A 15,648-nucleotide genomic window follows, 5' to 3' on the forward strand; every position below is an offset into this window, starting at 1 on the left:
AGCTCTAGAGTATAATACAGGATGTAACTCAGGATCAGTACAGGATAAGTAATGTATGTACACAGTGACTGCACCAGCAGAATAGTGAGTGCAGCTCTGGAGTATAATGCAGGATGTAACTCAGGATCAGTACAGGATAAGTAATGTATGTACACAGTGACTGCACCAGCAGAATAGTGAGTGCAGCTCTGGAGTATAATGCAGGATGTAACTCAGAATAAGTACAGGATAAGTAATGTATGTACACAGTGACGGCACCAGCAGAATAGTGAGCGCAGCTCTGGAGTATAATACAGGATGTAACTCAGGATCAGTACAGGATAAGTAATGTATGTACACAGTGACTGCACCAGCAGAATAGTGAGTGCAGCTCTGGAGTATAATACAGGATATAACTCAGGATCAGTACAGGATAAGTAATGTATGTACACAGTGACTACACCAGCAGAATAGTGAGTGCAGCTCTGGAGTATAATACCGGATGTAACTCAGGATCAGTACAGGATAAGTAATGTATGTACACAGTGACTGCACCAGCAGAATAGTGAGCGCAGCTCTGGAGTATAATACAGGATGTAACTCAGGATCAGTACAGGATAAGTAATGTATGTACACAGTGACTGCACCAGCAGAATAGTGAGTGCAGCTCTGGAGTATAATACAGGATGTAACTCAGGATCAGTACAGGATAAGTAATGTATGTACACAGTGACTGCACCAGCAGAATAGTGAGTGCAGCTCTGGAGTATAATACCGGATGTAACTCAGGATCAGTACAGGATAAGTAATGTATGTACACAGTGACTGCACCAGCAGAATAGTGAGCGCAGCTCTGGAGTATAATACAGGATGTAACTCAGGATCAGTACAGGATAAGTAATGTATGTACACAGTGACTGCACCAGCAGAATAGTGAGTGCAGCTCTGGAGTATAATACAGGATGTAACTCAGGATCAGTACAGGATAAGTAATGTATGTACACAGTGACTGCACCAGCAGAATAGTGAGTGCAGCTCTGGAGTATAATACCGGATGTAACTCAGGATCAGTACAGGATAAGTAATGTATGTACACAGTGACTGCACCAGCAGAATAGTGAGTGCAGCTCTGGAGTATAATACAGGATGTAACTCAGGATCAGTATAGGATAAGTAATGTATGTACACAGTGACTGCACCAGCAGAATAGTGAGTGCAGCTCTGGAGTATAATACAGGATGTAACTCAGGATCAGTACAGGATAAGTAATGTATGTACACAGTGACTGCACCAGCAGAATAGTGAGCGCAGCTCTGGAGTATAATACAGGATGTAACTCAGGATCAGTAATGTATGTACACAGTGACTGCACCAGCAGAATGGTGAGTGCAGCTCTGGAGTATAATACAGGATGTAACTCAGGATCAGTACAGGATAAGTAATGTATGTACACAGTGACTGCACCAGCAGAATAGTGAGTGCAGCTCTGGAGTATAATACAGGATGTAACTCAGGATCAGTACAGGATAAGTAATGTATGTACACAGTGACTGCACCAGCAGAATAGTGAGTGCAGCTCTGGAGTATAATACAGGATGTAACTCAGGATCAGTACAGGATAAGTAATGTATGTACACAGTGACTGCACCAGCAGAATAGTGAGTGCAGCTCTGGAGTATAATACAGGATGTAACTCAGGATCAGTACAGGATAAGTAATGTATGTACACAGTGACTACACCAGCAGAATAGTGAGTGCAGCTCTGGAGTATAATACAGGATGTAACTCAGGATCAGTACAGGATAAGTAATGTATGTACACAGTGTCTGCACCAGCAGAATACTGAGTGCAGCTCTGGAGGATAATACAGGATGTAACTCAGGATCAGTACAGGATAAGTAATGTATGTACATAGTGACTGCACCAGCAGAATAGTGAGTGCAGCTCTGGAGTATAATAGGGTTAGTTATAGTCTAAGGCTACGTTCACACTTGCGGCAGAGTGATCCGCCAATCGGCAGGCAAACGGACAGCATTTCTAGGCGGATCCAGATGCGGATCCGTCTCACAAATGCATTGCAAGAACAGATCCGTTTCAAATTTTTTTTCCCACATTTTTAAAAGTCTGTGCATGTGCGGTCCGGACGGACGGATCCGGCACTAATACATTCCTATGGAAAAAAGTGCCAGATCCGGCATTCAGGCAAGTCTTCTGTTTTTTTGGCCGGAGATAACACGGTAGCGCGCTGCGGTGTTATCTCCGTCCTGATCAGTCATAAAGACTGCACTGAAGACGTCCTGAGCGGATCGCTCTCCATTCAGACTGCACGGGGAGATGCCTGATCAGTTATTTTCCGGTATTGAGCCCCCAGGACGGAACTCAGTGCCGCAAATAAAAACCACTAGTGTGAAAGTGCCCTAAGTCTCATTCACGCGCAGTATACGGGCACCGGCCGTGTGCCCACCGCGTCACGTGAAGGGGTTCACAATCCTGAAGGTTTCTCTCTGTGCCTCCGCATACCCGGGCATTGTGGAAATCCGGATGAATTACTGAAGCAATACTGATGACAATACAGATGGACTTCAGCGCGCTTGTGTGAATGAGGCCTTACTCAGGTTGGGGCCCCGGACAGAGTGACATAGGGCCCAGTAGCTTCTAGTGTCTGACCCATTGATTATCATGTATACACAGGACAAGTATAAGGTTACCATGCTGACTTTATTTCCGTCACATGCTGGATCCTCTCTGGGGCGAGTTACACAGCGGGATTACAGCTGGAAGCGGGCGAGTTACCCCTCAGGATTATGTCTAGAAGCGGGGCGAGTTACCCCTCAGGATTATGCCTAGAAGCGGGGCGAGTTACCCCTCAGGATTATGCCTAGAAACAGGGCGAGTTACCCCTCGGGATTATGCCTAGAAACAGGGCGAGATACCCCTTGGGATTATGCCAAAAAACAGGGCGAGTTACCCCTCAGGATTATGCCTAGAAGCGGGCATTACCCCTCAGGATTATGCCTAGAAGCGGGCGTTACCTCTCGGGATTATGCCTAGAAGTGGGCGTTACCCCTCGGGATTATGCCTAGAAGCGGGTGTTACCCCTCTGGATTATGCCTAGAAGTGGGCGTTACCCCTCGGAATTATGCCTAGAAGTGGGCGTTACCCCTCGGGATTATGCCTAGAAGCGGGCGTTACCCCTTGGGATTATGCCTAGAAGCGGGCGTTACCCCTCAGGATTATGCCTAGAAACAGGGCGAGTTACCCCCGGGGATTACGCCTGGAAGCGGGGCCAGGTCTTGACTGTGTTGTAGAAGGTGTTTCCGGGGCAGTCGGTGGCGGTGACGTTGCGATGTCCCTTCAGGATGTAGGCAGACTTGATGTATCCTTTGGTGACGCCGCAGCTGATGAGACTCTTGACTGCATTTATGGCTGCGGTGTTGGGGTTACGGCCTAAGAAAAGAACACATCATGTAATAATGTATTACAGACCGGCGCCGATCTGTGCTATTGCCAACAAGGCGTGAGGGCGGCCGGGGTCTGAGCTGCTCCACTGACACCAGCAGCTTCAGAGTCCATCTGCAAGGACACAGAGTCGTCCCTCCTCGTTACAACCCCCCATATCCCTCGTTACAACCCCCAACCTCCCTCTGTATAACCCCCCATCTCCCCTCGTTACAACCCCAACCTCCCTCTGTATAACCCCCCATCTCCCCTCGTTACAACCCCCAACCTCCCTCTGTATAACCCCCATCTCCCCTCGTTACAACCCCAACCTCCCTCTGTATAACCCCCCATCTCCCCTCGTTACAACCCCAACCTCCCTCTGTATAACCCCCATCTCCCCTCGTTACAACCCCAACCTCCCTCTGTATAACCCCCCCATCTCCCCTCGTTACAACCCCAACCTCCCTCTGTATAACCCCCCATCTCCCCTCGTTACAACCCCCAACCTCCCTCTGTATAACCCCCCCATCTCCCCTCGTTACAACCCCAACCTCCCTCTGTATAACCCCCCATCTCCCCTCGTTACAACCCCAACCTCCCTCTGTATAACCCCCCATCTCCCCTCGTTACAACCCTCAACCTCCCTCTGTATAACCCCCCCCATCTCCCCTCGTTACAACCCCCAACCTCCCTCTGTATAACCCCCCATCTCCCCTCGTTACAACCCCAACCTCCCTCTGTATAACCCCCCATCTCCCCTCGTTACAACCCCAACCTCCCTCTGTAAACCCCCATCTCCCCTCGTTACAACCCCAACCTCCCTCTGTATAACCCCCCCCCATCTCCCCTCGTTACAACCCTCAACCTCCCTCTGTATAACCCCCCCCATCTCCCCTCGTTACAACCCCCAACCTCCCTCTGTATAACCCCCCATCTCCCCTCGTTACAACCCCAACCTCCTCTGTATAACCCCCCCATCTCCCCTCGTTACAACCCCAACCTCCCTCTGTATAACCCCCATCTCCCCTCGTTACAACCCCAACCTCCCTCTGTATAACCCCCCATCTCCCCTCGTTACAACCCCAACCTCCCTCTGTATAACCCCCCATCTCCCCTCGTTACAACCCTCAACCTCCCTCTGTATAACCCCCCCCATCTCCCCTCGTTACAACCCCAACCTCCCTCTGTATAACCCACCCTATCTCCCCTCGTTACAACCCCAACCTCCCTCTGTATAACCCCCCATCTCCCCTCGTTACAACCCCAACCTCCCTCTGTATAACCCCCCATCTCCCTCGTTACAACCCCAACCTCCCTCTGTATAACCCCCCCATCTCCCCTCGTTACAACCCCAACCTCCCTCTGTATAACCCCCCATCTCCCCTCGTTACAACCCCCAACCTCCCTCTGTATAACCCCCCATCTCCCCTCGTTACAACCCCCAACCTCCCTCTGTATAACCCCCCCATCTCCCCTCGTTACAACCCCAACCTCCCTCTGTATAACCCCCCCATCTCCCCTCGTTACAACCCCAACCTCCCTCTGTATAACCCCCCATCTCCCCTCGTTACAACCCCAACCTCCCTCTGTATAACCCCCCCATCTCCCCTCGTTACAACCCCAACCTCCCTCTGTATAACCCCCCATATCCCTCGTTACAACCCCCAACCTCCCTCTGTATAACCACCCATCTCCCTCGTTACAACCCCAACCTCCCTCTGTATAACCCCCCATCTCCCCTCGTTACAACCCCAACCTCCCTCTGTATAACCCCCCATCTCCCCTCGTTACAACCCCAACCTCCCTCTGTATAACCCCCCATCTCCCCTCGTTACAACCCCAACCTCCCTCTGTATAACCCCCCATCTCCCCTCGTTACAACCCTCAACCTCCCTCTGTATAACCCCCCCCATCTCCCCTCGTTACAACCCCAACCTCCCTCTGTATAACCCCCCCATCTCCCCTCGTTACAACCCCAACCTCCCTCTGTATAACCCCCCCCCATCTCCCCTCGTTACAACCCCAACCTCCCTCTGTATAACCCCCCTATCTCCCCTCGTTACAACCCCAACCTCCCTCTGTATAACCCCCCATCTCCCCTCATTACAACCCTCAACCTCCCTCTGTATAACCCCCCATCTCCCCTCGTTACAACCCCAACCTCCCTCTGTATAACCCCCCCATATCCCTCGTTACAACCCCCAACCTCCCTCTGTATAACCCCCCATCTCCCCTCGTTACAACCCCAACCTCCCTCTGTATAACCCCCATCTCCCCTCGTTACAACCCCAACCTCCCTCTGTATAACCCCCCCATATCCCTCGTTACAACCCCCCAACCTCCCTCTGTATAACCCCCCATCTCCCCTCGTTACAACCCCAACCTCCCTCTGTATAACCCCCCATCTCCCCTCGTTACAACCCCAACCTCCCTCTGTATAACCCCCCATCTCCCCTCGTTACAACCCTCAACCTCCCTCTGTATAACCCCCCATCTCCCTCGTTACATCCCCCACCTCCCTCGTTAATGCCTACCCCGCCCCCCTCATTCCTTCCCCCACCTCCCTCGTTAATGCCTCCCCCGCCCCCCCTCATTCCTTCCCCCACCTCCCTCGTTAATGCCTCCCCGCCCACCCTCATTCCTTCCCCCATCTCCCTCGTTAATGCCTCCCCCGCCCCCCCTCATTCCTTCCCCCACCTCCCTCGTTAATGCCTCCCCCGCCCCCCCTCATTCCTTCCCCCACCTCCCTCGTTAATGCCTCCCCCGCCCCCCCTCATTCCTTCCCCCACCTCCCTCGTTAATGCCTCCCCCGCCCCCCCTCATTCCTTCCCCCACCTCCCTCGTTAATGCCTCCCCCGCCTCCCTCATTCCTTCCCCCATCTCCCTCGTTAATGCCTCCCCCGCCCCCCTCATTCCTTCCCCCACCTCCCTCGTTACATCCCCCGAGCCCCCCTCATTCCTTCCCCCATCTCCCTCGTTACATCCCCTCATCCTTATGAGACGCTGCGAGCATCCAGTAAGGAGCGATCCCAGACGTACTGATGAAGGAGCCGAAGACGCTGATGCCAATGGAGTTGGAGTTGTAGTTGGGGGCGTGCGCTCCCACAGATGTCCATCCACGCCCCTCGTATGCGTTGCCGTCTTCACCAACAAGGAAGCTGAGGTACAAAACAAGGAGTCAGATTAGCGGCTGATGGGGATGAGGGTGACGCCGCTCCCTGCACCCGCCGCCCTCTCACCTGTAGCCGATGTCGCACCAGGCGTTGCTGTTCATGTGGTAGCTCTGGATGTTCTTAGCTTGGGTGATGCAGGCGGATTGGGTGGTACAGGCGGTGCCCTCAGTGTGGTGGATGACCACGTATGTGACTGGAGTGGCCATGGCTGTCCTGCAGGTGGCGGCACGACCCCCCCACTGAGACTTGGTGAGGATGGTGGGGCAGCCTGGCACAGAAGATCATGGTTAATACCATCACCATCATCACTGAGGAGCGTCATATAAGGAAGGTGTAAATTCACTGCCAGATGTGCGGCGTCCCTGACCTCACTGCATCCACTGGAGAGGAAGCTGCTACACCCTCCACAGCCACTGGGGGCGCTGCCCTCCTGAGGAAGCATCAAGACAGCTCTTAAAGGGGTATCTCAGACAATGAGGGTATATCGCTAGGAGGTGGGACCCGCACCTAACTCGTAAACGTGCCGGCAACGTGAAAGCGCATTGCTCATGTACGGCTACCCTCCATTATTTTTCTATGGGGCTGACGAAAATAGTCAAGCACTGGCTCAGCTATTCCCATTGGCCCCATAGAAGTCAATGGAAGCAGTGGCCACACAAGTGCGACGTGCTCCCATTCATTTCTATGGGGATGTTGAAAATAGCAACGCTCTGTGGTGGCCGGAACACTTTGTTGGCTGCATTTACGAGATAGGTGCTGGTGCTAGAGGTGGGACCTGCACCTATTGGACAAGGGGACATATCCTAGCAATATATCCCCATTGTCTAAGATGGAAAAACCCAGGATACTTGAGGATAAGAGGAGATCACCAATGACATCCAGCTAAGTTATCAATCCAAGGTTACACAGACCACCACTAGAGGGAGCTCACTGCATACAGATTATACAGCCACCACTAGAGGGAGCTCACTACATACAGATTATACAGCCACCACTAGAGGGAGCTCACTACATGCAGATTATACAGCCACCACTAGAGGGAGCTCACTACATACAGATTATACAGTCACCACTAGAGGGAGCTCACTACATACAGATTATACAGCCACCACTAGAGGGAGCTCACTACATACAGATTATACAACCACCACTAGAGGGAGCTCACTACATACAGATTATACAGCCACCACTAGAGGGAGCTCACTACATACAGATTATACAACCACCACTAGAGGGAGCTCACTACATACAGATTATACAGCCCCACTAGAGGGAGCTCCTACATAGATCAGAGGAGCTCACTACCTACAGATTATACAGCCACCACTAGAAGGAGCTCACTACATACAGATATACAGTCCACCACTAGAGGGAGCTCACTACATACAGAGTATACAGTCCACACTAGAGGGAGCTCACTACATACAGATTATACAGCCACCACTAGAGGAGCTCACTACATACAGATTATACAGCCACCACTAGAGGAGCTCACTACATACAGATTATACAGCCACCACTAGGGGGAGCTCACTACATACAGATTCATTACAGTCCACCCACTAGAGGGAGCTCACTACATACAGATTATACAGCCACCACTAGAAGGAGCTCACTACATACAGATTATACAGTCACCACTAGAGGAGCTCACTACATACAGATATACAGTCACCACTAGAGGGAGCTCACTCATACAGATTATACAGCCACCACTAGAGGGAGCTCACTACATACAGATTATACAGTCACCACTAGAAGGGAGCTCACTACATACAGATTATACAGCCACCACTAGAGGGAGCTCACTACATACAGCTATACAGATTATACAGTCACACTAGAGGGAGCTCACTACATACAGATATACAGCACACTAGGGGAGCTCACTACATACAGATTATACAGCCACCACTAGAGGAGCTCACTACATACATGATTATACAGCCACCCTAGGGGAGCTCACTACATACAGATTATACATGCCACCACTAGAGGAAGCTCACTACATACAGATTATACAGCACCACTAGAGGGAGCTCACTACATACAGATTATACAGCCACCACTAGAGGGAGCTAACTACATACAGATTCTTACAGCCACACTAGAGGGAGCTCACTACATACAGATTATACAGCCACCACTAGAGGGAGCTCACTACATACAGATTATACAGCCACCACTAGAGGGGAGCTCACTACATACAGATTATACAGCCACCACTAGAGGGAGCTCACTACATACAGATTATACAGTCACCACTAGAGGGAGCTCACTACATACAGATTATACAGCCACCACTAGAGGGAGCTCACTACATACAGATTATACAGCCACCACTAGAGGGAGCTCACTAATACAGATTAATACAGCCACACTAGAGGGAGCTCACTACAGATTATACAGCCACCACTAGAGGAAGCTCCCTACATACAGATTATACAGTCACCACTAGAGGGAGCTCCCTACATACAGATTATACAGCCACCACTAGAGGGAGCTCACTACATACAGATTATACAGCCACCACTAGAGGGAGCTCACTACATACAGATTATACAGCCACCACTAGGGGGAGCTCACTACATACATATTATACAGCCACCACTAGAGGGAGCTCACTACATACAGATTATACAGCCACCACTAGAGGGAGCTCACTACATACAGATTATACAGCCACCACTAGAGGGAGCTCCCTACATACAGATTATACAGTCACCACTAGGGGAAGCTCACTACATACAGATTATACAGCCACCACTAGGGGAAGCTCACTACATAGAGATTATACAGCCACCACTAGAGGGAGCTCCCTACATACAGATTATACAGCCACCACTAGGGGGAGCTCACTACATACAGATTATACAGCCACCACTAGGGGGAGCTCACAGTGGTCAGACTCCCATCCACTCAGATAGGTGGGTAGGTTCTTATGATGATGTCATCTTTTTTAGAGCTTAGTTCATTAGAACCACATGACAGATGCACCGGGCACTGCTCGTCCTTCCTGCATCAGATGACTTCATTTCTCGTCTCCGTCAGTCAGGTGTATGTTGCTCACAGGCACTGATTAACTTAGGGGCCCCTGAGGCTCTAATCATGAGGCACCTGCCGGATGGCGGTGGTGATGTGGAAAGGGATATCCTGTCAGTAAGATCTGTTTGTAATGGGTTCAGAATGTTGTAAAACTACAAAGATGACACCCGCCACTCCCAGTCTGGTGATTCGGCCCTGCTGGTCCAGATGGGTGGCTGTCAACGACTACCATTCTGAGCTTATTTGATAGAAAACTCACAGGCCAGACAGCCCCTTAATGTTAGAAGAGTTAGGGCAATGATGGGAGTAGTTGTGGAGACTATGTATGGTAGATGCCATCACCGTAGAGTGAAGCCTGGCTAAATGTGACGCATCTTCTGCCCGTGCGTCCTGTACTCACCATGAGCGACTGCGCAGAGGGCGGCGAGGAGAGCGATGAGACGCAGCATGGCGGGATACACCTGCCGGAGAGAAGAGAGGGACCAGGGTGAGGCGGCTTTGGCTGCGGGTGGCCCTGGAGCCCAGGGTTGTGTCACTTACCTGTGGCTGGATTTGTTTGAGTGCCGCTCTGGATCCCTCCGCTATTTATTCTGTTGACGGCGGTCCCGGCGGCCTTGAGGACTGCTGCTGCCAAGGCCGTTATATAACGGGGTGAGACGGGGATTGTGAGGTTCCAGGGCCAATGAGGTGGAGATATGGCGTTCTGATGACCGCAGGGTCACCCCGCAATATGTGCACCCCATGTTTACTGATCAGTGGGGCCCGCACATTACATATTTAGGTGCACAGTGAAAATGCAGAGCATCGCAGCGCCGGCAGCAGAGCGTTTCCCTGGGCTCTGCACTCTGCACTTGGGCTTTGCACCCGGCACGGTGGCCCTGAAGCTCTGATAAGCCGCAGCAGAAATAGTCGCCTCTTTATATTTGGTTGTTTGTGATCAGATGTCGACGTCACAAGCAGTGGCAGGCGGGTAACCCCACGAGATGGGGGCTGCTGTGGAGGCTCCAACATCCAATTTGGCCAGGAGCTGCAAGAGTCCGGGGCCTGTGATACGGGGTCTGGGGTACCAACACTTAGATCCTCCATGTAGATATTAGAGAATCCGCCAGGGCTGATGGCCCCCAGGGTTATAGAGGACAAAACTGAGCACCCGCAGTAGAGAGCGTGTAAGGGGATAGTCACACAGGGCACATCTAATGTAGACATCTCCGTCACTGTTTCAGTCATATGAATGGAAATTGCAGAAGGGCAGCCGTGTCCTAGGTTCAAACCTGACCAAGGACAACAGCTACATGGAGATTGTATATGCTCCCTGTGTTTGCGAGGGTTCCCCCGGTTTCCAACTGTGAGCCCCATTGGGAACAGTGTGATGAGAATGTCTGTACAGCGCTGTGGAATATGTCAGTGATATATAAGTGATGAGAATGTCTGTACAGCGCTGTGGACTATGTCAGTGATTATATAAGTGATGAGAATGTCTGTACAGCGCTGTGGAATATGTCAGTGATATATAAGTGATGAGAATGTATGTACAGCGCTGTGGAATATGTCAGCGATATATAAGTGATGAGAATGTCTGTACAGCGCTGTGGAATATGTCAGTGATATATAAGGGATGAGAATGTATGTACAGCGCTGTGGAAAATGTCAGTGATATATAAGTGATGAGAATGTCTGTACAGCGCTGTGGAAAATGTCAGTGATATATAAGTGATGAGAATGTCTGTACAGCGCTGTGGAATATGTCAGCGATATATAAGTGATGAGAATGTCTGTACAGCGCTGTGGAATATGTCAGTGATATATAAGGGATGAGAATGTCTGTACAGCGCTGTGGAATATGTCAGTGATATATAAGTGATGAGAATGTCTGTACAGCGCTATGGAATATGTCAGTGATATATAAGGGATGAGAATGTCTGTCTGTACAGCGCTGTGGAATATGTCAGTGATATATAAGTGATGAGAATGTCTGTACAGCGCTGTGGACTATGTCAGTGATATATCAGTGATGAGAATGTCTGTACAGTGCTGTGGAATATGTCAGTGATATATCAGTGATGAGAATGTCTGTACAGCGCTGTGGAATATGTCAGTGATATATAAGTGATGAGAATGTCTATACAGCGCTGTGGAATATGTCAGTGATATATAAGTGATGAGAATGTCTGTACAGCGCTGTGGAATATGTCAGTGATATATAAGTGATGAGAATGTCTGTACAGCGCTGTGGAATATGTCAGTGATATATAAGTGATGAGAATGTTTGTAAGGCGCTGTGGAATATGTCAGAGATATATAAGTGATGAGAATGTGTGTACAGCGCTGTGGAATATGTCAGTGATATATCAGTGATGAGAATGTCTGTACAGTGCTGTGGAATATGTCAGTGATATATAAGTGATGAGAATGTCTGTACAGCGCTGTGGAATATGTCAGTGATATATAAGTGATGAGAATGTCTGCACGGTGATGTGGAATATGTCAGTGATATATAAGTGATGAGAATGTCTGTACAGCGCTGTGGACTATGTCAGTGATATATAAGGGATGAGAATGTCTGTCTGTACAGCACTATGGAATATGTCAGCGATATACAGTTGCAAGAAAAAGTATGTGAACCCTTTGGAATGATAGGGATTTCTGCACAAATTGGTCATAAAATGTGATCTGATCTTCATCTAAGTCACAACAATAGACAATCCCAGTCGGCTTAACCTAATAACACACAAAGAGTTAAATGTTACCATGTTTTTATTGAACACACCATGTAACCATTCACAGTGCAGGTGGAAAAAGTATGTGAACCCTTGGATTTAATAACTGGTTGAACCTCCTTTGGCAGCAATAACTTCCCCCAAACGTTCCCTGTAGTTGCAGATCAGACGGGCACAACGGTCAGGAGTAATTCTTGACCATTCCTCTTTACAGAACGGTTTCAGTTCAGCAACATTCTTGGGGTGTCTGGTGTGAATCGCTTTCTTGAGGTCCTGCCACAGCATCTCCATCGGGTTGAGGTCAGGACTCTGACTGGGCCACTCCAGAAGGCGGATTTTCTTCTGTTTAAGCCATTCTGTTGTTGATTTACTTCTATGCTTTGGGTCGTTGTCCTGTTGCAGCACCCATCTTCTGTCGAGCTTCAGCTGGTGGACAGATGGCCTTAACTTCTCCTGCAAAATGTCTTGATAAACTTGGGAATTCATTTTTCCTTTGATGACAGCAATCCGTCCAGGCCCTGACGCAGCAAAGCAGCCCCAAACCATGATGCCCCCACCACCATACTTCCCAGCTGGGATGAGGTTTTGAGGTTGGTGTGCTGTGCCTCTTTTTCTCCACACATAGTGTTGTTTGTTTCTTCCAAACAACTCCACTTTGGTTTCATCTGTCCACAGAATATTTGGCCAGTACTGCTGTGGAACATCCAGGTGCTTGTCACGGAATGTGTACAGGTAACAAGGCAAAACAACATGCATAAATGACTCGCTGGATCCAACAGCTAAGGAACAAAAGGGAGACCCCTGTAGAAGACCTGGCACTTTCCCTGGCTGCTTAGCCTATGCATAGATCCGAATGGTGGAGGTATGCATATCCACGCCCCTATCAGAGACTATGTCTGAAGGAATACCGTGCAATTTGACAATGTGTTCAACAAATGCCTGCGCCAGCGTCTTAGCATTGGGCAAACCAGGAAAAGGGATGAAATGCACCATTTTGCTAAAACGGTCCACCACCACCAGAATCACAGTCTTCCCCGAGGAACGAGGCAGGTCCGTTATGAAGTCCATGGACAGATGTGTCCAAGGACGGGAAGGAATGGGTAAGGGAAGGAGAGGACCTGATGGCCGTGAATGAGGGACTTTGGCACGAGCGCAAGTCTCGCAGGCTGCCACAAAACCCTCAACCGACTTACGAAGCGCCAGCCACCAGAATCTCCGAGCGATGAGATCCACTGTGGCTCTTACCCCCGGGTGCCCAGCAAGGACCGTATCGTGGTGTTCTTTAAAAATCTTGTGTCTTAAAGCGAGAGGCACAAACAACCTCCCAGGAGGACAAAGATCAGGAGCCTCTGACTGGGCTGCCTGCACCTCTGCCTCCAATTCAGGAAAAAGAGCAGAGACCACCACACCTTCAGCCAAAATGGGACCCGGGTCTTCAAAATTCCCACCTCCCGAAAAACAACGTGACAGGGCATCTGCCTTCACATTCTTAACTCCAGGGCGGAACGTGACAACAAAATTAAACCTAGAAAAGAACAACAACCATCTGGCCTGTCTCGGGTTCAGACGCTTGGCTGACTCCAAGTAGGCCAGATTTTTATGGTCAGTAAATACGGTAATAGGGTGTCTGGCTCCCTCTAGCCTATGGCGCCATTCCTCAAAAGCCAACTTGATGGCCAACAATTCCCTATCTCCCACATCGTAATTTCTCTCTGCGGAGGAGAGTTTTCTTGAGAAAAAGGCACACGGTCGCCAATTGGCAGGAGAGGAACCCTGAGACAAGACCGCCCCCACACCCACCTCAGAAGCATCAACCTCAACTATGAAGGGTAGAGAAATATCAGGTTGTACCAAGATGGGAGCGGAAGCAAAACTCTCCTTGATATCATAAAAAGCCTTACGCGCCTCTACTGACCAAGAAGAAAAATCTACCCCCTTTCTGGTCATATCAGTGAGTGGTTTAACAATAGAAGAATAATTCAAAATGAACTTCCTGTAATAATTGGCAAAGCCCAAAAAACGCATCAGCGCCTTCTGATTCTCAGGAAGCTCCCACTCAAGCACAGCGCGGACCTTCTCGGGGTCCATGCGAAAACCAGAAGCGGAGAGAAGAAACCCCAGAAATTGAATTTCTGGAACCGCAAACACACATTTTTCCAGTTTCGCATATAATTTATTCTCCCGCAGGATGAGCAAGACCTGACGTAAATGTTCCTTATGAGTTTTGAAATCGGGAGAAAAAATCAAAATGTCATCCAAATACACCAATACAAATTTTCCCATCAAATGATAAAAAATGCTGTTCACGAAATGCTGAAAAACGGCTGGAGCATTCATCAAACCAAAAGGCATAACCAAGTTTTCAAAATGGCCCTCAGGGGTATTGAAGGCCGTCTTCCATTCGTCCCCTTCTCTGACCCTGACCAGGTTGTATGCCCCTCTTAGATCTAATTTGGAAAAGACTTTAGCCCCAACAACCTGGTTAAACAGGTCCGGGATCAGAGGAAGCGGATAAGGGTCACGAATTGTGATATTGTTCAGCTCCCTGAAATCCAGACAAGGTCTTAAAGAACCATCTTTTTTCTTAACAAAGAAAAAACTAGCGGCAACAGGTGACTTCGAGGGTCGTATGTGTCCTTTTCTCAGACTCTCAGATATAAGCACGCATAGCGACTCTTTCAGGTTGGGAGAGATAGTATAAACGAGATTTAGGCAGCTTGGCGTCTGGGATGAGATTAATAGGGCAATCGTACTCCCTGTGTGGGGGCAAATCCTGAACTCCACTCTCAGAGAAGACATCCGAAAATTCAGAGAGAAAAGATGGTACAGTCTTAGTAGCAACCTCAGAAACAGATGTCATGAGGCAATTCTCTCTGCAAAAGTCACTCCAACCATTTATTTGCCTCGCTTGCCAATCAATGGTGGGGTTATGCTTAGTGAGCCAGGGCAGCCCCAACACCAGAGGGGTAGGTAAACCGCTAAGGACGAAACATGACACATCCTCAACATGAGCATCACTCACAATCAAACGGATATTGTGAACTATGCCCTTTAATGATTTCTGAGAAAGTGGAGCGGAATCGATTGCAAAAACAGGGATATCCTTTCTCAAAGCGCACACCTGGAAACCATGAGTTATCGCAAAGTGATTATCAATGAGATTGACCGCTGCTCCACTATCCACAAAAATCTCACAAAAAATGTTCTTGCTCTCTAGCGCCACCCTGGCAGGTAGGACAAAACGGGAACTACAAGCAAACGGAAAACCTTCAATTTTCCGCCTCAACCCTGCC

At 49.4% G+C, this 15,648-nt stretch overlaps 2 protein-coding genes across 2 annotated transcripts in view; one reads left to right on the plus strand and one right to left on the minus strand.

Moving 5' to 3' along the window:
- Nucleotides 1-2,696: 2,696 nt before the first annotated feature.
- On the minus strand, nt 2,697-10,378 carry LOC122924860 (peptidoglycan-recognition protein SC2-like). The gene is made up of 6 exons (XM_044276365.1): nt 10,179-10,378; nt 10,039-10,099; nt 6,660-6,861; nt 6,460-6,578; nt 3,230-3,426; nt 2,697-2,764 (listed from the first exon to the last, which is right to left on the minus strand). Exons 2-5 carry the CDS (start codon nt 10,085-10,087, stop codon nt 3,248-3,250), a joined length of 549 nt encoding a protein of 182 aa, XP_044132300.1. The 5' UTR covers nt 10,088-10,099; nt 10,179-10,378; the 3' UTR covers nt 2,697-2,764; nt 3,230-3,247.
- The window catches only part of LOC122924862 (peptidoglycan-recognition protein SC2-like), a 31,715-nt gene continuing 22,515 nt past the window's right edge, over nt 6,449-15,648 (plus strand). The window contains exon 1 of the mRNA XM_044276379.1: nt 6,449-6,583. The gene's annotated coding sequence lies outside the window, so the exon portion shown is untranslated. The remainder of the gene's footprint in view (nt 6,584-15,648) is intronic.

This window comes from Bufo gargarizans, chromosome 1, assembly GCF_014858855.1.
Source record: "Bufo gargarizans isolate SCDJY-AF-19 chromosome 1, ASM1485885v1, whole genome shotgun sequence".
NCBI classification, from domain to species: Eukaryota; Metazoa; Chordata; class Amphibia; order Anura; family Bufonidae; genus Bufo; species Bufo gargarizans.

Excerpts from the sequence above, each read along its gene's own strand:
- LOC122924860 (XM_044276365.1), bottom strand. The coding sequence starts at position 10,087 with ATGCTGCGTCTCATCGCTCTCCTCGCCGCCCTCTGCGCAGTCGCTCAT. Across the intron at positions 6,579-6,659 it reads TGGTGCGACATCGGCTACAG|CTTCCTTGTTGGTGAAGACG; the intron begins GTGAGAGGGCGG and ends TTTGTACCTCAG. Across the intron at positions 3,427-6,459 it reads CGTCTTCGGCTCCTTCATCA|GCCGTAACCCCAACACCGCA; the intron begins GTACGTCTGGGA and ends TTCTTTTCTTAG.